The sequence below is a fragment of the Labeo rohita genome, chromosome 6, assembly GCF_022985175.1.
Source record: "Labeo rohita strain BAU-BD-2019 chromosome 6, IGBB_LRoh.1.0, whole genome shotgun sequence".
In the NCBI taxonomy this organism is placed as follows: domain Eukaryota; kingdom Metazoa; phylum Chordata; class Actinopteri; order Cypriniformes; family Cyprinidae; genus Labeo; species Labeo rohita.
Genome location: NC_066874.1, coordinates 14,727,249 through 14,751,868, shown reverse-complemented (window position 1 = coordinate 14,751,868; position 24,620 = coordinate 14,727,249). Strand labels below are relative to the sequence as shown.

General features: G+C 35.8%; 1 protein-coding gene across 1 annotated transcript in view; it reads right to left on the bottom strand.

The window, feature by feature from the left end:
• The window catches only part of stx8 (syntaxin 8), a 75,508-nt gene that overhangs the window by 2,334 nt on the left and 48,554 nt on the right, over positions 1-24,620 (bottom strand). The window contains exon 7 of the mRNA XM_051112930.1: positions 7,782-7,883. Within this exon, the coding sequence (XP_050968887.1) occupies positions 7,782-7,883 (102 nt within the window). The remainder of the gene's footprint in view (positions 1-7,781; positions 7,884-24,620) is intronic.

Genomic DNA, 24,620 nt, shown 5'->3' with positions numbered 1-24,620 from the left:
CTATTCTTAATTCTTGTCAGTGAATAAAGAGACACAATTAACACTTACAGCTACTGTACTTTAAACTAGAATGACAAAATATTTGGTCCCACTTTATATTAGGTGGCTTTAACTACTATGTACTTACATTAAAAATAAGTACAATGTACTTATTGTGTTCATACTGCATTGCAAAACACTTTTGCTGCTATCGAGGTGGGATACGGGTAAGGTTAAGGACAGGTTTGGAGGTATGGATAGGTTTAAGGGTGGGTTAAGGTGTAAAGAATGGGTCAACACTAACTATAAATGTGACTATGTAAATAACTGCAGATGTAATTACATGTAGGTATTTTTAAAATACAGGTACGGTGTAAAAACGTTGTATATACGTATATGTGACCCTGGACCTTAAGTCGCTGTGGTTTATTTTTAGCAATAGCCAAAAATACATTGTATGGGTCAAAATTCATACAATGTACAAAAAGATCATGTTTCATGAAAATATTTTGTAAAATTCCTACTTTAAATGTATTAAAACTTAATTTTTAATTAGTAATATGCATTAGTAAAAGCTTCATTTGGACAACTTTAAAGGTGATTTTCTATTTTGAATATTTTGATTTTTTTTTTTCACCCTCAGATTCCATATATTCAAATAGTTGTAATTCCGACAAAAAGTCCTATCTTAACAAACCATACATCAATGGAAAGCTTATTTATTCAGCTTTCAGATGATGTATAAAGCTCAGTTTCAAAAAATAGACCCTTATGACTGGGTTTGTGGTCCAGGGTCACATATGTATATAAGTGCATTGCATCAGATGATTAATTTAAATATAATTACACAGTGTAAAGCCAACTAATATATGTATTCCCCTTTAAAATCATCCTAGAAAAGTTCCTTTATTTTCAGATCACCCATATAACATTTTTTCAATACACGCATTTTCTGACTATGCTTGTCCCAAGCGTGTCTAACTTCAGGGCTTCCTTTGTTTGCGCAAAATCTGCAGAACATAGCAGACGCGCCATCATCTGTCACGTCATTTCAAAACATGCTTATCTCGGCTAATCAGACAGAATTTTTGACATATGCGCTGTTCGTCATGGACACTGGCTGGTACTGTATTTGCAGCCTGATTCAGTACTTTAGTTTACATTTCTCTCATAGTTTGGCTCGGTGGCTGTGTGTTCCCACTGGAGATCACAGCGCCAGCTGGCCTGCACTGAGGCACAGGGCAAAAGGAAGCTGTGCTGCACTAACTTACGCTGGTATTGTGAAAAACCGACCTACCAAAGCCTGCTGCGGGCAGGGTGTGAGTTAGGAAACAATTTTGAGTAGGAACAAATGTCAGAATTTTAGTGAACAGACCCACTGAACAATCCCATATTTATTTAAGAAAATTGGCAAGAGAAGTTAAATATCAAACATTAAAAAGAAAAAAAAGTCATTCAATCTCCACTGAGCTGGTAAACCCATAGAAAGACATTTTACAAGATAGGGGAAAAGTTTTACTCTCCAAGTGAACATGATCTTTTCTGTATTAAACGCCAAATTTAAATCAGCCTAAAGAACGTTTTGTAAAACAAACCATCATTCACACCGTCAGACTCCTATGCCTTGTCTGTTTGCTCCTCTTTTTCACCTCTGCGAAACTGTCACAGTCCCATACGTAATCAAATAAGCTCTGTAACCCAATCACACTGCCCCAATGACAACAATAATATTTGCTAGACAAATAGATTAGTGTGCACAGAGGGCAGAAGACCTGTGTGGCCACCCAGGGGGCAGAACAAAGGACGCACATTCTTCCCAAATGTCCTTTATTTATTTAAAAAAATCAAAGCCGAGGGAGAAAGAGAGACCTGTGAGGATCTAAACTTCAACTTGTCATAGTCAGTGGCCTCAAGACTCCAAAATAAAACATATAATGGGCCTGAACTTTATTTTACGCAATCATTTCCCGAGCAGATCATTTTCCTCTGCCTCTTCAGTGTTGTTCCTAATAGTCCTTTTTTCCTCTTTCAACTTTCCAAAGAGGATAGTTGTAAAGTATTTGGCTGTAAAATGTAAACAAATTAAAAACGAATTACACGAATGAAGTAACATCAGACTTCATACGTTACAATATGACGACACATTTGGCTATTATTTTAGCATTTGAATGCAGTACTAAAGTCAACATTTCTGATGTAAAGATGTTGGTTGTATTCTAAGCTGAAATCATATGGTCTATATCTATACAGCACCATTCCACCAAAATATATTTTAATGTAGACTCATGTTCTTCTTCCTCTGGCTTCCACCAAAATCTAGGCAGCTGGATGAATAAAAAAAAAAGCCATCTCAAATGGAAAACGGAAAGAAAATCAGTAGAAACTTTCAACAGATTAACACATATCCTCTTCTACACCCATACAGTCCGAAAATAAGCCAAATACAGGAGAGAGATACTGTATAAACCTTGTGTGCCCACAGGAGACTATGACAAGACAGCTAGAGAGACTTAAAAAGTGTTGTGGCATGTTATTTTTCAACATTTTCTTTCCACAAGACAAAGACAAGTGTCAAACAAAGTTGGGAGACGTGAGGAGTGAAGTGAGTCAGGGAACACAAGTTGAAAGAAAAGACAAAAAAAAAAAAAAAAAAAAAAAAGTGGGGTACGGCCGACAAGGCACTGAGGAATTTTTCCATTCATCAACCCCTCCTACACCCCCCCTCACGGAATACATGAATATGGTTAGGTGTTAAAAGCAGACGCGGGATGAGAAGAAGAGGGGTAGAGAAATAAAGGAGCGAGAAAGAGAATCAATGCAAAACTCGGCAACTCTGGCCTCCGGCTCTGGGATCTGCAAACAAACTCGAGTCTGTAGAGTCCTCTGGACAAACAAATGGAATTATGTGTGACATTAGAGAAGCAGGACTAAGCAATGCATTTATTTCCAAGGAAAATTCAAGATGGATCTTTAACAATTAGGAGTGATGTTAAACTGGCTAGTGCTACAGAAAAAATAACGGTTTTATTATTCACACCCTTTACATGCTCATGACCACAATAAATGAATTCATAATCAACCTTCTACAAAGAGCTAATTTAATAATGAATTGGTATAATTCAAGATAACATTTCTGTAAATAAAACTTCTACTGTCTACCTGTCAACAGCAATGACAAAATGAGAATTATGGTGTTTGTCAAGTGTACAAACAATGGCACCAAAAAGGTTTGTAGTGAGAGCAGATTTGTTGAAAATCTCTCATCCACCAAAGACACCAGCATTACAGGGTTAGTTTACCAAAAATGAAGCATATCCCAACATTTACTCACGATTATGTTGTTTCAAACCCTAATGACATACTTTCTTCCATAGAACAAAACAGGGAATAAAACATGACCGACTTTCTTCTTCAGAAAAATAAGATGTTTAGCTGAATGTTTAAAGGAGAAGGAAAAAAAAAAAAAAAAAAAATAATTTACTCACGCCCTTGTCATCCAAGATGTTTATGTCTTTCTTTCTTCAGTTGTAAAGAAGTTATGTTTCCTGAGAGCTCTCTGTATAGTAGACTTCTATGGTGTCCACGAATTTGAACTTCCAAAATGCAGTTTAAATGCAGATTCAAAGGGCTCTAAATGATCCCAGCCAAGGAAAAGTGAAACGATCTGTAATATTTTCTAAAAAAAAAAAAAAAAAAAAAAAAAAAAAAAGCGTAGTCTGTGTAATCCACGTCAATATACTTAGAATAGGTCGAAAAACTCATTTTCCCATCTCATTTTCTCCTCCAACATTAAAATCATCCTACACTGCTGCAGAAGTACAGACTCAGTGTTTACAAGTCAAAGTGCAAAGAAGATCAAACGCCCTTTACAAAAAAAAGTGAAGCTGCATTTAAACTGCATTTTGGAAGTTCAAACTTGTGGGCACCATAGAAGTCCACTATTTCTTTACGACTGACAAAAGAAAGACATGAACATCTCGGATGATAAGGGGGTGAGTAAATTATCTGTAAATGTTTGTTCTGGAAGTGAACTTCTCCTTTAAGCTGCTCTTTGAATACTATACAATATATACAGAATACTGTGAAAAGGAGCTGAAAAAAAAGCTTTGTATGAGGAACAGACTAAGATTTGAGTTATTCAAAGAATATTTTATAAATAAAATCTTATTTTATATCCATTCATATATGTCAAGTGCAACCCCTGATTGCTGTTCACTTCCAGGGCATAGAAAAGAGCAGCTTAGATATTCTTCTGAAATACAAACATGAGGGTGAGTAAATAATCATAGGATTTTTGGGGGAAGTATTCCTTTAATGAAGAGCTTAATGAAGACAGATATTTTGTGTCTGCTGCTCGAGTATGCAGACATGCTTCAACATTTACCACATGTGAAATGATTTAAGCGCTCCAGACATGGTTGGCGTGCATAAAACTTGAGAAATCCGAGAGGCTGCAGTCATTGATCACATCACAGAAAATGCAATTAAAGCAATAGTTCACCCACAAATGAAATTTCTGTCATCATTTCCTCAGCTCCAAACAAAGTACTGGTCGTTCCTTTCCCTACATTTACATAAATGCAGACTGGACCTTTCAAAGTTTTAAAATGAAATAAATGCTATATAATAACTCCTCCTCTGTGGAAGACTATATTATGTTTATATAAGTTTGTTGAAGTCATATGAAAGCTTGAGATCACAGAGTGATATCAGGGTTTTTTCACACTTGAACTAGCCAACCCTAAGTCATTCTAAACAGAATCCTGGGTTATCGTGCTTCAAACTGCTCATAATTTACCCAGAGTTAACAAATAATGCAGAATGTTCATAAGATGATTCCTAAACCTTAATGTTCTTATTTTCATATTCACCGTGTCAAGTTTCACTGATTAGACAAACGCAGTACACAACTTATTTACATAAAGGCTCTAGCATTGCACATCTTCATATTATATGGGCCATTCTACAGAATTGGTCTAAAGTCAGTGGAAAGTGGAAACGTCTGAGTCTCTTTTTCCAAAAAAGATATGTACGTATGCAAATTGTATAATATCCAAGGTTAATTCTTATATTGTATTTTCAGAAAGTTTTGGAATATTTGTCGTTTTCAAAAATGCTAATCAACACATGGTTAGCTAGCACACTTCTGAACAGTGGTATTCATATAAAAACGAAATGTTATGGAATAACTTCCAAAAAAGTGTGCTTAATTGCAGAAAAAAGGTGTTTAGTAGTGCCGTTCCTTGAAGTTATACTCAGATTTTTCACAATATTGAACACATTTACCTCATAATTATGAGACCTTTCTACTCACACCTTGTAGCTATGAAAGAGTGGGACACAGGAATATTTTCTGATCATAAATTTATGGGTTTAGTTAAAATCTGTCTCGGCCAACAGACTAAAACATACAGTTTCAGTAGTGACATGAAAAATGCAGGACACTTTTTTTTTTTATAATTTACAAACAAAATATAAAATAAATATATATATGTTTTTTAACTTCACTTTAAAAAAAAACAATAAAAAAAATCAAAAACATACTTTTAAAAACAATGGAAAAAAATAAAAAAATTATTTCTATATTTTCATAAGTTGAAATTTAGTGGTTAGGGATCGGGACAGCCACCTCCCAACTGAAAGTACTTAATAAATGATGATTTTATATATATATATATATAAAAGCTTACTAATATTTTAAATATTATTGTGGGTTTCAACAGATAATAGAAGGATCTTAATAAACATCTAATATTTGAATACTTAAATGCTTTTTGAATGTGTTTGTGGGACAGCAGTTCTGTTGAACGGCATGTATACTGCTGACTGTACTATACAGCTTTTCCTGAATGGATTTTTCTGACTATAAATATAAGAATGAAACAATCTCGTTGTCATGCCAGTTGGTGCATCTTCTGACACCTTTTGCCATTTTTCCCCTCAAACACAGACTGTTTGTACAACACTCATTGTTTCTGTGACTGTTCAAAGCATGTGAATATGAGGTATGTGATTGGGCGTCTGTTGCTATGCATCTACACATAACATTCTAACACTGCTTTTAAATTGCAAGTGTGAAACATACCTTTACTTGGGGCTAAAAGTGGGGATAACAATGACGATTGTAACCCAGGGTTAAGCGCAGTGTGAAAAACAATTCTGAGCAGGGCTGGGTGGTATATCAAGTTTGCATGATATATCAATATGTTTTTATAAACAGTATAGGATGAGGCAATACAGGTTATATGAATATACAGTAGTTTCATGTTACAAGCGTATTTGAAAACTAGTTGAAGACACAGTGAACTGAAACAAATGGAGCACAAACAGAGCAAGAGAACAGGAGTGCACTAAAATATACATTTTAAGGCTGTCAAATGATTAATCACGATTTTATGTTTGTGTACTGTGTGTAATTATTATGTATATATAAATACAAACATTCATGTATATATTTAAGAAATACTTACAAGTATATGTATTTATTATAATTTTTATATAATTTATATTATATATAAATAAAAATATTCTGTACATAAATAACATATTTCTCTTAAATATATACATTAATTTGTGTATTTATATATACACATACTAATTACACACAGTACACACAAATCTATTAGGCAAACTTTTTTTTTGTGTGCGATTAATCACGATTAATCGTTTGACAGCCCTAATACATGCTAAAACTGTGAAGCAACATTTGTGATGTGGTAAATCAAATGTTGGCTAATACAGTTTTTAGATGAGTGAATATCTCTTGTTCTTATCAGTAACATTTAGTCTGTGCTTTTGTTATTATTTATTCATTTTTCAATTGCTGATTTTAATTCTGCCTTAAAAGGCATTTTGTTTTGCTTTTCATTATAAAGTTATATTAAAATGTGATATGATTTGAACCCACTTTACTCCACATTTGAACTGTACATACTATACAGTACAGCCAATGTTATTACACTCACTATTTTTCATTTCATAGCCTTCAATATGCACATTGTTTGTAGGACTGGCAGTATGTGTTTTTTTCTTCAAACAGAAAATCATAAAATCATAAAAATAAAAAATAAAAACTCTATATATATTTATACCTAGATACCTAGATATTATATATTTTGCCATTCAGCCTAAAAATACTTAGATATGTTTTTAATTTTTTTGTTCATATTGCTCAGTCCCACTTCAGAGTGCATGAGATTCCTGAGTTCAACCAGTTCATTGAAAAGATCTGACTCAGAAGAATAATTTGTTCAAATTAGACATTGCTGTTTCTCTCATGATTCATCCATCAAGGGTACCTAGGGTATCAAAATGTCAAGGATGTCAAAATGTTCTGAATAAAAAAATAAATTGTATTTTTGGATGATTTATCCCTTTAACAGCAGATTAAAAAACGAGACCACAGAGGAAAGTACTCCGAAGTATTCAGATGTAAAATACAGTAATGTCTCGCAGAACTTTCCAGAAATCTGTGTAAATGACCTTTCTAAATGTCTCAGCCTGATCTCACCTTTACTGCGGCTCCAATAACAAACACACAGATCACATGCAGATGGGCCTGTAAGAGCTCAAAGCACTGAGACTGACCATAACGTGCAGATCTGACTTTGTCATTTACAGGCAGTAGGCTTAAATCCTTTCAGTTCTGCAGACTGCACTAGAAGCAGTAGGGAGGAGACAAGGGACAAAGACAGAGAGATGGACATAAATCTGAAAGATGGACAGGCTTATTGTTGCATGCCTCTTAATGCTGAGTACATAAAACCAGGGCTACAGTGGCTCTACAGAGGTAGAACACTCACCACAGGAAGCGGATTTGGTGTCCAACAGCTTGACTCTGTGTGTCTCGTTTTTGATTCGGCTGTCCGTCTTGTCCACAAGATGAGCAAGGTCATCAATGATCTCTGAAATACACAACAAACTGAGTCAGTACAAAATATCACTCATAATTACAATACTTCCAAGACGTGCAAATGCAACATAACCTTTAAAAATAGCCTTAGTGCATTATCCAAGAGAGAGAGAAAAAGACCAGCACACGACATGTGAAAGTATTCTCCTGCCGTCGTTTTGTGGTGTGTGGGGGGATTTATAGTGGCCAGAAATGTGTGGTTTGTGTGCGCTAGTAGCTGTGGCTAAACCGCACACCATCTGAGGCCTTACTGACTGTATTAGTATGTCTATGTTTGCTGACATCTGTGCAATTACTACTAAAATACAGCCACAAGCAGTAACAACTTGAGTCCAAGCTGAATGGACCACAATTGGAAAATCTGAAAGAGCAGATCATGTGGATACAATTGTTGTGGATCAAGTTCTTTGATCACATTTGCACAGTTTTTAGGTTTTCTTAAGTTATAGCGCCCCCTAGTTCCATGAAATTTGGTATCTTTAGAAAGTTGTCAAGTTTAAGAAAAACGTGAACCAAATTTTAACTCTTTATCAAGCACTTGCAGTTTTTAGTTTGCGAGGATATAGGTAATTTAGTCACTAGCAGTCTCATCAAAAAATTAACTGGCTTGTTGCTGTGAAATAATTTTATAAAAACCATCTGTAGGTGATACACATAAAATGTCTTAGAAATCAAGCAAAGGGGTGAGTTTGGAAAGCAAAAACACTGCGTTTTCTAGATAGATATTTTTAAAATGTATACAAAATCATACAATTTTAGAGGAAAAAAGAATTTTTAATTTAGTCCAAGTGCTATTAGAGTTATTGCAAATGAGTGAATTTGCTTATTACAGTGTCAAAACGATATATATGTATACAGTATACACTGTACTACTGATTTTGGGGTCTCTGCGATTTATGGTCTCTGACAAACTCTTTTAGAGCAAAAAAAATAAACAGAGAAAGATGAAAATCAGTACAAGCACAACTGATTCCAGCAGCTTTGGTGCTTGGACTTCTAATTAGTACTTAAATTAAATTACTAAAATAATCAAACTGAACCCGTTTCAGATTTCCTGGAAAGAGTAGGATGAAGTAAGGAAGTTTATAATCTACTTTCTCTATCTGGGAGGAAATGTAACAGATCTGGAGAGATAGAGACACAGTCTCACTCCTTCTGATGAACATTACAATTCACCCTGCTTTTTAGAATTGCTTTTGTAAGGAAGTAGAAAGAGACAGGAGATTTATGGGAACACGATGATGACACAGTGCATCACAAATATGACATTTAAAAAATTAGATCTTTTATTCACACCAAAACTGGACCTTTAATTACAAAAAAACCTGTAATCAACCTGTAAAAAATGTAAATAAAAATTCTACAATTCAGTTTACATTATCCTATAATACAACCCATCACTAGCCCTGTGCTACTGTACTTAAATAACTAACCATCTGTATCATGATTTGCAGCGTTTTTCTGTCTCCTTCAAGGTTCTGAAACTAATTCACCATAAATTCATTTTTATGAGGTCAGATTTATCCTAGAAAATATAAGGCAGTAGGGATTGAACATCACTGGGCAATGTGCCATTGAGAATTTCCCAGTACAGTATGTTGTAGGCATCAGCCTCTGTCACCAAGGCAACTTACAACACAGTTTATATCACTGTAGTCCTGGACATTCTCACTCAAGTCAAGACAATTATATTGCATTTTATATGTGCATGAAAAGCTGTAGCCAGATTTTTCTTTTATCATCACAGTACATAAAGCCATAAGCACACAGATCAGAGGTTATTTTATTCACAATCAATCAAACAGAATTTAGTTTTACTATCTAAGTAAAATAACATTTTATGTGGTCACAGAAAGTTTTTTCTGAATACATGTGCTTAAGCTTTTTTTTACCTGAAGACACATTTTATGGACAAATAATCACCCTGAAGGAATAGTTCACCCAAAAATGAAAATTGTGTAATTAATTGTTCACCCTTATGTCATTCCAAACCCATAACCCACAAATTAAGATATTTTTGAAATGATCAAGAGCTTTCTGACCCTGCATAGACAGCAACACAACTACCAGGTTCAAGGCCCAGAAAGGTAAGGACATTGATAAAATAGTCCATGTGACATCAATGGTTCAACTGTAATTTTATGGAGCTATGAGAATATATTTTTTTTTTTTTTGCGCAAAGAAAACAAAAATTCAGACGTTATTTAATGATTTCTTCTCTTCCGTGTCAGTCTTCGCCACATGTTCAGGAGAATATCATGATGCATACAGGTTCATGTCAGATCGCCAGCAGCAGAAGAAATTGTTGAATAAATTGTTATTTTTCTTTTCTTTGCGCACAAAAAGTATTCTTGTATCTTCTGAACAACTACTGTCACATGGACTATTTTTATGATGTCCTTACTACCTTTCTGGGCCGTGAACGTGGTACTTGCATTACTGTCTATGCAAGGTCAGAAAGCTCTTTGATTTCATAAAAAATATCTTACTGCTTAGGTTTTATGGGTTTGGAACAACATGAGGGTGAGTAATTAATGACCTATACCTTTAATTTCATTTAGTTTTAATAGCTATCACCTATATGCAACATGGAAAACAAAACTCCATTTGCAAGTTATTGCTTCTAGTGTTTATTGAAACTGTTCATGAGACTGTACATGAGAAGAGCAACATGTAAAACTCTCTTTAAGAGCAGGTCATATGGTATTTTAAACTGTCTTAATACTGTGTTCGAGACTCCCATACAACACTGTCAGAAAAAAAGGTACAGCTCTATTGCTGGGGCGGTACCCTAAGATACAAAGTGAAAAGGTACAAATATGTACATTTTAAAGTACTAATATGTACCTTTAAGGTATCAATATGTACTTTCAAAGCACTAAAATGTACCTTTAAGGTACTAATATGTACTGTCTAGGTGTAGGTAAGGTATAAAAATGTACGTTTTCACTTTTGTACCTTAGGGTACCGCCCCAGTGACAGAACTGTACCTTTCTTTTCTGAAAGTGAACAGGTTTAAATGCATCTAAGGTCAGAAAATGTTGCAATTTTCTCAGAACACACATTTAACATTAGAGTAATTTCTCAATGATTTCAAAACGGTTAGTTCGAAGCAGTTCTGCCAGTAAACCCCTCCCTTTCAAAAGCCTACTCTGCTCTGATTAGTCAGCTGTTGTCAGTCTGTAGTGATTGGTCTTTCCATATACAATGCAAACATATCAATCATACTTACAAGTTGTGGTTCAGAGTCGCTTGTTGGTCCAAATAAAGAAGGTACGGGACTTATCTTTTATGGACAAGCGCTGCATTCAGCGAATCTGGCATTAGCGAATCTGGCATTAGTGAATCTGGCGTTAGCGAATCAGACTTTAAAATTAGAGAAGCAGTCTTCGGACGGCCACAACAAAATTGTTAACTGTGGTATCGCGGGAAAAAAATGACTTTTACATCATTTCACATCAACATCAGACAATATCTTCATTTATCATGCACTTTTCCACATGATGTAAACACACTAACTAGCGGAAGTGTTCGTGTGCAGGTCAGACTGTTTTTATTTTGCGGGCAGGCGGGAACTAATATGTTACCTAGTGATGTAGATTGGCATCAGGCAGAAAATTCAAAAATATGACAACTCGTTAAGGTGTTTCAGAATCGACTCTTTCTTTTAGAGACAATATCTTCATTTATCATGCACTTTTTGGATTAACAACTATGCAGACTGTTTACATTTAAAGACAGCTACGTTACAAACTGCAAAAAAAGACATTTTTCAAAAACCCATAAGACCTGCTCTTTAAAAACACATAAATGTGCATGATACAGTATGTTGAGTTTAGAGCTTTGACTAAGTTGCTGAGAATCCTTTGAGAGTTTCCAAACCCATTTTTAAGTCTAAATCTATTATGCGCGATGGTACATTAACTTTGTATCACACACTTGAGAAGACTACCATCTGAACGGAATCTTCTCATTTTCTATAAGAAGCTGAAATTAGCAGTATGTGAACTGCAGACCAAAAAAATAAATAAAAAATAAAAAATGCAGCATCTGACAAAATTAAAAGAACGACAAGAAAAAAAAGTTAACATAAGCACAAAATACCATGGATCATTACAGAATATGTCCAATACAATATAATTTATGATTAAATAGAAAGTTAATTTGCCGTTTTGCTTTGGTGCCGATCTAGCTGTGTGGCTTCCCTCCGCCCTGCTCTAAAAACACTAACCTTGCTGAAAGGCTCTTTCCAGAGTAGAGAGCGAATGAGTGAAAGAAATAAAGCAGAGAGTGAGAAATAAAAGAAAAAACTGAAACGAAAAAGAAAAGAGAGATTAATGAGAAAATGGTTAAAGAACAAGAAAAAAGGAGAGGGAGCGAACAGGTTGACCTGTATATGGACTTTGAGGTAGAGCAGAACACACACTTGAACAGAAACCGCGACTGTAAAAACGAGCGGCTTACTGACAGAATTTCAATACCTAGCAGCAGCGAGCTGGATGTAATTCAGTAGAAACGGGAAGTTGTAAGTTTTTTTCTTCTGCTTGCTGCCATCAGCCTGCCAACTCAAATAAGCCTTGCTCCACTGTGCAACAAGCTGTTTTGATGAAGCCTGATGAAGAAGAATCTCCAACACATTTCAGAGTCTGATACAGAAGCCAAAACAGCCGTCACTCACAGCATTACTGTTATTGGTGGAAAGAGTGGAAGGACCAAAGGTTATATATATAATGTGTCTTGTCAGCTGATAGGTACAAATCAAGATATAAATCAAGAACCAAAACGAAGCCAAAAAACACCAATGGAAACACAATACCACTAAGAGCCGCAGATCAAGGCATATTTTGAAATGCATTACGGTCGTTTTACCATGGGTGAATGTGCGGTCAAAGCAGATGTTGGTGTTCCATTCATTTCTATTTAACCACATGTGAAAAAGCAGTGCAGATATGTGTAGAAGCTGCAACTTTCGCTGGGTAACACTTTTTAAGACTTAAGATTAAGATGTTTACGCTGAACTGTACATTTGTATAGCAAAAAGATGAATCGACCAATAAAGCAGTCTCACACATTGGCTCCATGCAAAGAATAAGTGAGAGTGAAATGAGATATGTTTTATGTATTATATTTTATATAATTTAATTTAAAAGGTATTTTGTGTGTTTATTACATTTTTTTTTATTATACTGTAATGTTTTATTTATTTAATAAAATTAATTCTACATTTGAGGCATTTCCACAAGGATGGGGGAGAACACACTGACCACAGTGGTCTGGCCAGAGGCACGGTTGGACGGAGGTGCAGGTTTCCTGGCTACGCTACAGACCAAGAACAGGTTCATGAGTATTAATCTGGCAGCTCTAGGAAAAGATCTGAACACATTTCTGAAGGATGAAAGCCAGTTTGGCAGCAGAGCTTTTATTACGGTCAAAAATGACAGATGCAGCCGGAGGTCAAAAAGTGAATGTTTTTCACTTTTCTTTTTCAGAATTTCACTATTACAAACACATGCTTCAGATTTATTGTAATAATGCTCCAAGTTCAATACAAGTTAAGCTCTATTAACAGTTGTAACTACTAGTATACAGCAGGGCTCTACGCTTACTTTTCTCTTTAGGAGTACTTGTGCTTCTAACTTAAAAAATTTAGGAGCACAGTCACAATTTCAGGAGCACCTTCTAATCAATAATCAAAAAAACTGATAAAAAAAATAAAAAATAGCCTTCTCATTACGAGGTGATATTTGACTCCTTAAATTGATTTACAGAGGAATTCTGTTTTTACCTTTGTAATAGCATTTTTCTAACTTTATTAATAGTCATCTTTTTTGTATTTTTTATTACATTTTTAAGCTTTTTAAAATTTCTAATTAAAACAACAGAATAAGAACAAGTACAATAAGAATTACCAGAGGTGGCACAGAAGAACACAAAAGTGTCTTGTAGGTGTATTGTCATGTTTAATGAGGCTCAGAGGTGGCATGAGTGCAATCAAATTAATCAGATTAATGTTTTAAATATAACATTTTGAATACAGAAAAATTAAATGATTTAAATAACTGAAAAGAATGAAACTAAAACTGCCAGTAGGTGGCAGCAAGTCACTGATTTAATTACTGAATCATTAATTTGATTTATTCGAACGGCTGATTCATTCAGGAATAAAGCAAGTGACTCTCTTTATGAATGGAAAATTGAATCATTGACTCACTGGATTTGTTTCAAAACACGTTCATTCAGAAACGCAACACTGCTGTATTTGAACGGAGATGCGCAGCGGCTCGTTGTGACTTGTTTCAGACTATTTTTGACAACGAAATAGAGCAAAATCAGGCAATAGTGTTATAGTCAATGTAAGTCACTTTATATTAACTTCTTATTTAACTGCTGTATTAAATCAACATCTCATTTACAATCGCGATGTCACAAAGTTCCATTATAATCAACAAAGCTCTCTACACTGCACAATGAATCTCTTATTTACACTCTCTCTACACTTTGTTTATGAAAGGATTTGTGAGATGTGTCTGCAAAAACACGTAAAAACATTTGAAGTTCCCCTCAGCGCAAACACAAATATGCTGATCGGGTCACTCGCACATGGTGCTCTGAAATATTTTTTCATAGTTGCACGCAGTAGCAAATGCGACGGAAAACAGACAAAAGGTGTTTCAGCACAGCAAACAAATGAAAAAATAAAGCTAGTGTAATAATATCTTATTAAAAAGAATAATGCATAAATCATTTACAAGAAAACTAACAGGGAAATGATGAGAGATCCCTTTACATCTCTTGAACATATCTACTTTTACTACTCTAATGAGAAGGTCCTAGTCTAATAAACTTTCATAAACACAAATGAGAGCTGTGGTGGATGTCAAGATTTTCAGTGAATACTGACATAAATCTGTTCGGCTCCACTACCACTTTTATGTCACTTTAACGTCCTTTCTGCAATTCTGTGCATTGTAATTTCCAACCCAGGCTCATGAAAATATATGCCTCTATATACAATTCTGCAACACTGTAATTATGTACCTTACTGTACATTTCGTGGCAGTTTCAAAGTGAAAAGTCCAGAGAGTTGAGCCAAAACATACGTTCAATATGTGACCGTGGCACATTTTTATTACGTTGGTATGGGCACGTATTGCTGTGATTTTACTGCGCTGCTTGAGGTATCGCAGCTGTTCAGAATTCAAATATCCAGGGAGTGTCGCTAAAGGTTATTGCTCTATCATGTTGGAAATATCCCCTACACAAAAATCCACCACTAAACCTACTGGATGCCCATTTTCCACAAGTTGATATGATTCTTAAAGGAGAACTCCACTTCCAGAACAACAATTTACAAATAATTTACTCTTTCTTTCTTCAGTCGTAAAGAAATTATGTTTTTTGAGAAAAACATTTCCTCATATAATGAACTGCTATGGTGCCCCGATTTTGAACTTCCAAAAGGCAGTTTAAATGCAGCTTCAAACGATCCCAAATGTGGTTGCAAACTATCCCAGCCCGGTTATTTACATTAAAAAAATACAATTTAAATACTTTTTATTCTCAAACGCTCATCTTGCCTTGCAGTCCTTGAACTCTGTGTATTCTGGCTCAAGACAGTTAGGGTATGTCGAAAAACTCTAAAATCATCCTACATCATTGCAGAAGTTCTGAGTGAACATGCAAACATGCAAAAGAGATCAAACACCCTTAACAAAAAAAGGTAAAAACAACAATATAGGATGATTTTGAAGTTGAAGGAGAACATGAGATGGGAGTTATACCCTAACTGTCATGAACAGGAACAAAAACAGTTCAGGCAGAGTAAGACAAGACGAGCATTTGGCATTAAAAAGTATATAAATTGTATTATTTTTATTAAAATAACCGATCGTTACGCTAGATCGTTTGAAGCCGCATTTAAACTGCATTTTGGAAGTTCAATATCGGGGCACCATATCAGTCCATTATATGCAGTAAAGGGTGGTTGTGCACACAAACTGCCAACATACATGTTCAAACAACATGTAAATTGAATTTTGCATCTGATAAACCCTTTAACAAATGCAAAAATGATATTAAAATGCATTTGTTGATGCAGCCATGCTATTTTAACTTCCTTATGCGAATATGAGCAGTTTTGTCAAACCGTAGTTTCACAGTGTTCGTACCAGAGCTCTTCATCACTCAAGTGCAACGCCGTATCGCGTGAGCTACCGAGCAAACCTACTGAGTTACAAAACTAATGCATATGAAGCTGTATATGTCAATGAACAATGTTCAAAAGTATCAGTTTGCAAATCGCACAGAATGTTAGAATTGTTTTGAAGTCATACTGCAATTTTCTGAAAATTAGGCTTTATTAATCAAAACTCTGTACCTGTAAATCACACTTTGTGTAAAAAGGAATAAAAGCTGTTTTACTGCCTCTAGTGTTTATTTCAACTGGAAACTGCAGTGATTTGCACATATGTGCAAAAATGTATGCAGAGGGACGTATTTCCAATGAGCCTATATTTTACAAAAAAATAACTTTCAAAATTTACTTTTTTGTGTTTCACACACATAAAGTCTTACGAGTTTAAAACAACATGACGGTAAAATAGATTTTTGGATGAACTGTTCACAACTTGTACTGAACCCATAACATTCCTTAAAGGACATTATTTACTTGAGCTGAGACCGTCAAAGCTGCACGCCCATGTTGCTCCAGGCATAAGATCTCAGAAGCAAAGAACTGTGTCACATATGGCTTACTTGAGGCCACGCGTGTGGTAGGAGAAAATTAGCGTGTCCACCAGGGGGTCCAGAGACCACAAATGTGGACAAAGCCACGGAAATCACATTGATAATGAAAAGCATCATCTGGAGGGGACACACAGCAGATTAATGCAGGAGAAGAGACACATAATGGAGTATTCAAAAGTGTCAAAGAAAAACAGACATAACAGACAGAAGCAAGTGCCCCAAACATAAGGTAAGATTTAGCTTTAGTCTCTCATAACAATTCAGTAACTCTCTACTGGCAGCAGTGGACTCATGGGAAAACAGGCCTGCCTGCCTGCCTGCCGGTTCCCCTCACACAAGCTTGCCATTCCAGTGACATAATTCTCAATTTCCGAACTCGGTGTTTGCACAGATATATGACAGCTGCCTTCTCTGGCTTGGGCTGCAACTATCAGCCACATAACAAAGCGGAGCCTGTTTCAAGCAAGGACTGTTTATTTAAAATGCTATTATACTGAATAAACCTCTAAACCCACATTGTGGAGCACAGACAATGTGTATGCACGCACAAAAACTCACACAGAGTGTGCAAAAAAATCTAAATGTGTGTGGGTCAATGACAAATATGAGTGTTTGCATTAAAGAAAAAGGGAAATGTATTTAATAGTTTTCAGAACTGTAATTTACATGTTGGATTAATAGGGTTTTGAAAAAAATGTCATGTGGTATAACCAACTGTGTTGATGTCATGTGGTATATATATATATATATATATATATATATATATATATAATAATAATAATAATAATATATATAATATATATATATATATTTTTTGTACAATTTTTTCATGCCATGAATCGGAATTATTTACAAAAATATTATATAATGAAATATAAAAACAAAATATATTTTACAAAGTAAAAATTTCAAATAACCTGATATTTCTGGATACCCGCAACACATGACTTTGTTAAAAAAATAGCATTGTTTTAAGTACAAAAAAAAAAAAATAACAACAAAAAAAATTATAATAAACTTTATTACTTCATTGGTAGAGTGATATTTTGTCAGCAATAGGGAAGGCATTAGAAGAAATCTACATTCAGATGAAGCTCCAATCAGCACTTGACTTAAACTGTCTTAGTCTCATATGAAGACCTAAAACAATAGTAAAATATGTTCGTTCATGACTATTAGGCAGTCATGAGGGACAGAAGTGTGAAATTTGGCCGACAAACAGCAAAAAATTTTGAGGATATCCTAATGTCAACACTGCACGTGATGCTGTAAAAACGTGAGCCCGAGAAAGACACCAATCAGACACAGATGTTCTCGCATATGACCTCATGTATGCATTTTCTTTCTCACCATCCCGCCATGATCTCAAACACTTTGGGTCTCCCCACCTCCAGACCCATTAGAGCAACCGTCTTTCTCTAAACAACCGGTCGTGATTACCTTTCATTCGCTGCCAGATTTTTTTCACGAGGACAAACCGAAGGAGTTAACAGGTCCATTTCCGTACCTGCTTGTAATGTGGAATGGGACACTTCCGATTCTGGGAATAATAGAGGGGAGTGATTTGCTCTTGGACCTGAGCCGCCTTTCCAGGCGCTAACTGCCAATCGTTTGAGAAAGTCACAGCAAATCCTTCCGAGGGGCGGCCTGCAAAGGAAGGGTGGATGTTGACAATCCGTGTCCTGTCCTGTCCTCTCTGCCAGTTCTCTCCCACTCTGTCTGTCTCTCTCAGCTTACATCGAAAAATTTCAGTGTTCCTGCTCTATTCCCAAACCAGAGTCTTCCAGCAGTGACTCACTGGAGAGATTCCTCTGCATTCAAATCTGTTTCCTATAAATTAAGTCTCCGTTATCAGAACATGTCTCACGCTATGGGCTGATCTTGTGCCTCACTTGCAAGCAGAAAGTATTTCAGCTGTTTCCTACTATCATGAGTTTCGTACTATAAATGCCAAACTGTGGCTGCTCTCATCTTACAGGTGCTGTTTGAACATCACAGGAAGGTGAAGTGCGCTGTGACTTTTAATAATTAATAATGAACAACGTGTACTCGTTCTCTGTGTTCCACATCATTTGCATCATCCAATGGACTTTTGACAGTGGATTTTGTTAAAACTACAGATCAAACTTAGGGTTTTTTTTTTTTTTAACTCCCACCCCCAGACAATTGGACTGACAGGCTTGGCACCAAAAACAAAAGTGCATTACATGGATGTTAAAATTTTTGGCAAAAGGGAATGCCATAGGACTCTATCCATTTTCAATTAACAATTAAAACAATTAAAAAAAATCTTTTCGAGTTTTATTAAAAGCCCATCTTGTCTGCAGTGAATTCCCAAAAATGAAAATTTTACTTAAAATGCACATACCCTCAGGCCAAGATGTAAATGAGTTCTTCATGTAGTTGTTTCTTCATCACACAAGATTTGGAAATAATTAGTAATACATCACTTGCACACCAATGGATCCTAAGCAATGAATTTGTGCCATCAGAATCACAGTTCAAACAGCAGACACAAATATCACGATAATCCAAAAGTAATCCAAACAACTCCAGTCAATCGATTAATGTTTTGGGAAGTAAAAAGCTGTGTGTTTTTAATAAACAAATTCACCATTAAAACATTTTTAACTGTAAACCATTGCTTCTGGCTAAAATAAGAGTCTTCTCACTGGGAATCCACTGCTATGCACATTTTGTACTGTATGTCTCTCTTGGTGCGTTAAATAAGGAAGACATGTAAAATGTGCACAGCAGTAGGCCCCAGGAGTTGAGAACAACTGCTCAATCCATAATATTTCTTTCTACAGTGAAAAAGTCATCTCGTCTGAATCAGGAGAGAAATATGCACAGGTCAAAACAGTTGTAATCGAGTATGTCAGTGGATTTTCTGAGAGGGCCATAGGTTGGCTTTTTCACTACAGGAAGCATTATTATGGATTATGGACTGGTATTTTTGGTCAGAAATTATGGTTTAAAGGAGAACTCCACTTTCAGAACAACAATTTACAAAAAATTTACTCATCCCCTTATCATCCAAGATGTTGATGTCTTTCTATCTTCAGTCGTGAAGAAATGATGGCTTATCAGGAAAGCATTTCAGGATTTTTTTTCCATATAATGGACTTCATTGGTGCCCTGATTTTGAACTTCCAAAATGTAGTTTAAATGCAGCTTCAAAGTGCTCTGAACGATCCCAGCCGAGGAAGAAGGGTCTTATCTAGTGAAACGATCTGTCTTTTTTTTTTTTTTTTGGGGGGGAAATAAAAATTTGTTTACTTTTCAAGCACAAACGCTTGTGTGGCACAAGCTCTGGGATGTACGTCAACGACACTACATACTACTAAATCACATTGAAAGGTCATACAGAATGTAGGCGGAACTACAGACCCAGTGTTTACAAAATGAATGTGCAAAGACTAAGAAAGTGCAAGTAAGTGAAACGCTGTTTACAAACAAAAAGGTACAACGATGTCAGATGATTCTGAATTTGTATGAGAAAAAGAGATGGAGTTTTTCACCATACTCTACCTTTTTGAGCCGGAGTACACAGACAATGAACTTAGACGCAATTCATAGTGTTGTGGACGCACATCCCAGAGCCTGTACTATTTTCAAAAAAATAAGCTAGATAAGACACTTCCTCCTTGGCTGTGATCGACTAGAGCCTTTTGAAGCTGCACTAAAACTACATTTTGGAAGTTCAAAATCGGGCCACCAATGAAGTCCATTATATGAAGAAAAATCCTGAAATGCTTTCCTCAAAAACCATAATTTCTTCACGACTGAAGACAGAACGACATGAACATCTTGGATGACATGGGGTGAGTAAATTATTTGTAAATTATTTGTTGTTTTGGAAGTGGAGTTCTCCTTTAAAGTTAAAATGGCTTAATAACATATTTGTTACACTGAAACAGATTTTCATGAAGTTAATTGATAGACTGGAGTCACACTGTGGATTATTGTTTTGTTTGTATCAGTTGTTGGAATTAATTCTGACAGCACCTATTCACTGCAGATAATCCATTGGTGAATAAATGATGTAACACTAAATTATGCAACTCATGTATATCTTGGATGGCCTGAGGGTGAGTACATTTTGTCAAATATTAACTTGTAGTTAAACTATTCCTTTGAAGACTAAATTATAAATATAAATATAAAGGGCAACATAAAACCCAAACCTTGCAGTACAGCAGCACTGGATCACGGGAGAGACTGTGAGCTAGTGTGTATATACATGTATGTGATCTGTGTTTATTTTAGAATCCATCCTACACTGACTCTCATAACTCTGTATTAAAAAGTCAGTTGAATGAATAATTAAATTACTCACAAAAAGATAATCGCTTGGTGTCATCGGCTGACCTATAGTAGCCAGCAGAAACAGCCATACTTATCCAGAATACTTATGGTGAACGATTTTCAAACATTCAAAACACTAAAAGGAATCCCCTCCTCTACTGTAGGCAGTACATCTGTCTGCTCGCGTGTCTGCGTCACAGGACATTTCTAAGGTGCTGGGATCTATCACAGCTCCCTGGGAGAAGTTTAGCCCTCTCACCCCACATGCCCCACAGGAAGTCTGAGTGGGCCTGCAGCCCATGCATGTGACTCTGCCAGGGACCCTGTCACGAAAAATATGTCACCCTGAGAAACCCGTTCCCCTCCTTTTCCTGCATAGCTGCTGCTGCCGTAGAAGAGCCCGCTGGGTTGCATGTGGCTGTGGGGGCTCATCATGTCTGCAGTAAAGAGATCCAGACAGCCATGCCTTCTGCACCAATGTGAAGGGTGGTGCAAAAAATTCAGTTTTTCATCCCAATGGTCACTGAACACCGCCAACATACCCACTGAATGAAGACGCATGAATTAATAGAATAAAAAAAAAAATAGTGATTTATCACTCACAAACTACATAAGTACACTGCTTAACTGCAAAAGCATAACATCATTGTTAAATAACAGCTGTGGTTGTATATGAAACAAAAAGTGATTTGAGTATTTGTAACTGAGTATTTCAGCCGTAACTTTTAAAACGATTATCAGGACCAATTTTCTATCCTAATATTAACAAACATAAAAGACTTTTGTTAATCTTAAAAAAAATGCAAAATATGTACCAATAAGTAAGTATCACTGCAGTTTCTGACAGAATTGAACACTAGAGGCAGTAAAATAGCGAGCACTTGTAATCATTTTCGTACAGTTATGATTACAGCTCCATATGTTCCACTTTCCAGTGTTCCAGTGCCGAATTCTGATCCTCGCAAGATTACTACCCCTCCAGGCAATCATGTAGCGATTTCAATGAGAAGGGGTAATAATTTTGGCAGGGGCACAGCAAAAGGACATAACAAGCTTGCTTGGTGGCTCAGCCGGCACGGAAATGGATGTGGAATCCTTGGGTACGAATCCTGTGAAAAACATGACTCACAATGACAGAGCTGACAGATGAGAGATGGAAAAGCAAGCTAAAATGGCATGCTTGCGATTGTGTTAGGGTTAGGGTTAGGGTTAAAGTTCATCCAGCGGTTTAATCCAACTCTACAATCGCTGTATACGAAAAATATTTAATTTTTGCTTATATTTAAGTATATAAGCATATAGTTTTAATAGACTTTCTCAGAAATCAATGTTTCAAAAAGTCTTTGGAACAACATGAGGATAAGTAAAAAGCCCTTTTTTCCCCAAAATAAGGAGTGTATCACTCCTGTATTATGTTTCTTAACAAATGTCAGATGCAAACAAGTGTGATGACAAATAGATTCATAGTGTATTTTAATGTTTTCTGCCAAGTTTAACAACATGTTCTCACACCCAACTCGTCACATATTGACGCTTGGTCAGGACCCCTTGGCGTCACTTTTTGACGCACAGGGTACCTCTTTAGCGTCATTTTTTTACATGTAGAGTCCTTCATTGCTTTAAATAAGAAACCCTTGGCATCATAATGCTGATGCAAAAGGCACTGGGAATTTTATCATCATGATTAAATTATACATTGAGTAATAATATATGATTATAAAATGATAATAAAATGATTGATTTGTGAGAGGAATGATGCCGTCTCCATCTGCCGTAAAGCTCAGTCTGTTTGTGCGTAAATAAATTAAAAAAAGGCCGCCTGCCAGAGGAAATGCTACGTCAGCCTTGGTTGTGAAATGCCACTGGCTCTTGTGTGTCTCATGGCCGATTGCACCATGGTAATGTTTGGGAGTATCTTTTTGAATGAGGAGTGAGCGCGTTAACGGAGCAGGATAATGTTCAGCGCTTAAAACCTTACATTTTACTTTCTTCTTCACATAAAGATATTGTATGGCTTCAGAAGACTCAGAATGCAACACGACTTGATTGTAATGTTTTTATACTGCTTGTTTATGGTCAGTTTCTGCAATAAATATTTGTGACTGTACTTATATTCACCTGTTATGTGCTTTATATTGTTCAGAAGTGGATAAGTTTAGGGTAAGGGTGGGTTTAGGTGCTCCAATGAAAGTATAAATTTTTATAAAATTATTAATATTTTTTATGTATAATAACATAACTGTGCTGAGCTAATGTAGACGGGAGGACTGCAGTTTCTTACACCACTGACTAAAAAAGGTGAGGCATCTGTGTCAACCACTGTGGTGAGAGGAATTGCTGTACAATCTGCAACTTTTCTATAGGGAATATGTTGTGAAAGAGGACTATAAATACAAGTGTGCTGTACTGTGATTAATGTATGTTTGCATGTATGTGTATTCCTGCATGTGCGTGTTAGTGAAAGAGTCCTTCCCACGGCGCAGTTTCAAGCTCTGCTTGTTTTTCCTTGCTGGTTCAGTCACTACTGGGGCAGCGTGTTAATTCTCTGCAACTAACTGGGGTAATTTCTCCTGCTGGGGTGTGACAGTGAGCGTTTGCTGCCACCACAATTCCTCACAACTGTTACCACTTGGCCCTAAAGCAGAACAGAGTTTAGGGGCTCGTCTCTGCCAACAACAACATACAATATTGGCATCTCACTCTTCCCACATGGACCACACTCTCCATTTGATGATATAATGCAGGCAATTACAATATTTACAAGAAATTGTGCTTCATCGTGGAATGCCTCACATCCCGTTTCCTCACTGTTTTATCCTTGATGTAAACACTCTCTCAGAGTTAGGATTAGTTGGACTGTACTTCATGTTGAGAGTTTACGAGTTTATAAACGGACGCTAAGCCGAAAAAGGCTTGCTGAGCTACGGCCAGTAAGAAAATACACACTTGGGTTTAGCTTGAAGGAACTAAGAAAAGATGTTTGTGTGATTTTGACACATGCAATGAAATGATAACAAACACGTTTTGATCTCCTCTGAAGGGTCATAAAACAATAAAATAAGCTTTATGTCTATGTATGTACAATCTACATGATCATTTATAACCATAATCCAAAACATCACTATTTTAACCTCTTTGTATGTGGGTCAGTGACAAATAAGAGTTTCCAAGACAATGAAAAGAAAAAAACACTAATGTGCACGTGCCAAGTTCAATTTGTATTCATGCTGGTTTAATATGGCTTGTATTCATGAGCTTTTGGCAAATTATACACCATTTTTAACACAATTTTAAATTACTCTAAAAATGTCATTTGGTATAAACATGAAGTTACAAGTAAAAACATGTTTTCTTTTCATTTTGAAAGAGTGTACATGTCTTAAAGGAGAAGTCCCCCTTGTCATCCAAGATGTTCATGTCTTTCTTTCTTCAGTCGTAAAGAAATTATGTTTTTTTAAGGAAAACATTTCTGCATTTTCCTCCATATAATGGACTGATATGGAGTACACCGTAAAAAATAAAAAAACACAATCTGTTGAGTCATCTTAAAATAATTTGTTACCCTGCTGCCTTAAAATTTTAAGTTCAGTTAACTAAAATAAGTTTATTCAACTTGAAATGTTAAGTTGTACTAAGTAACAACTTAGATATTCCTGTTTGCTAAACTTAACATATG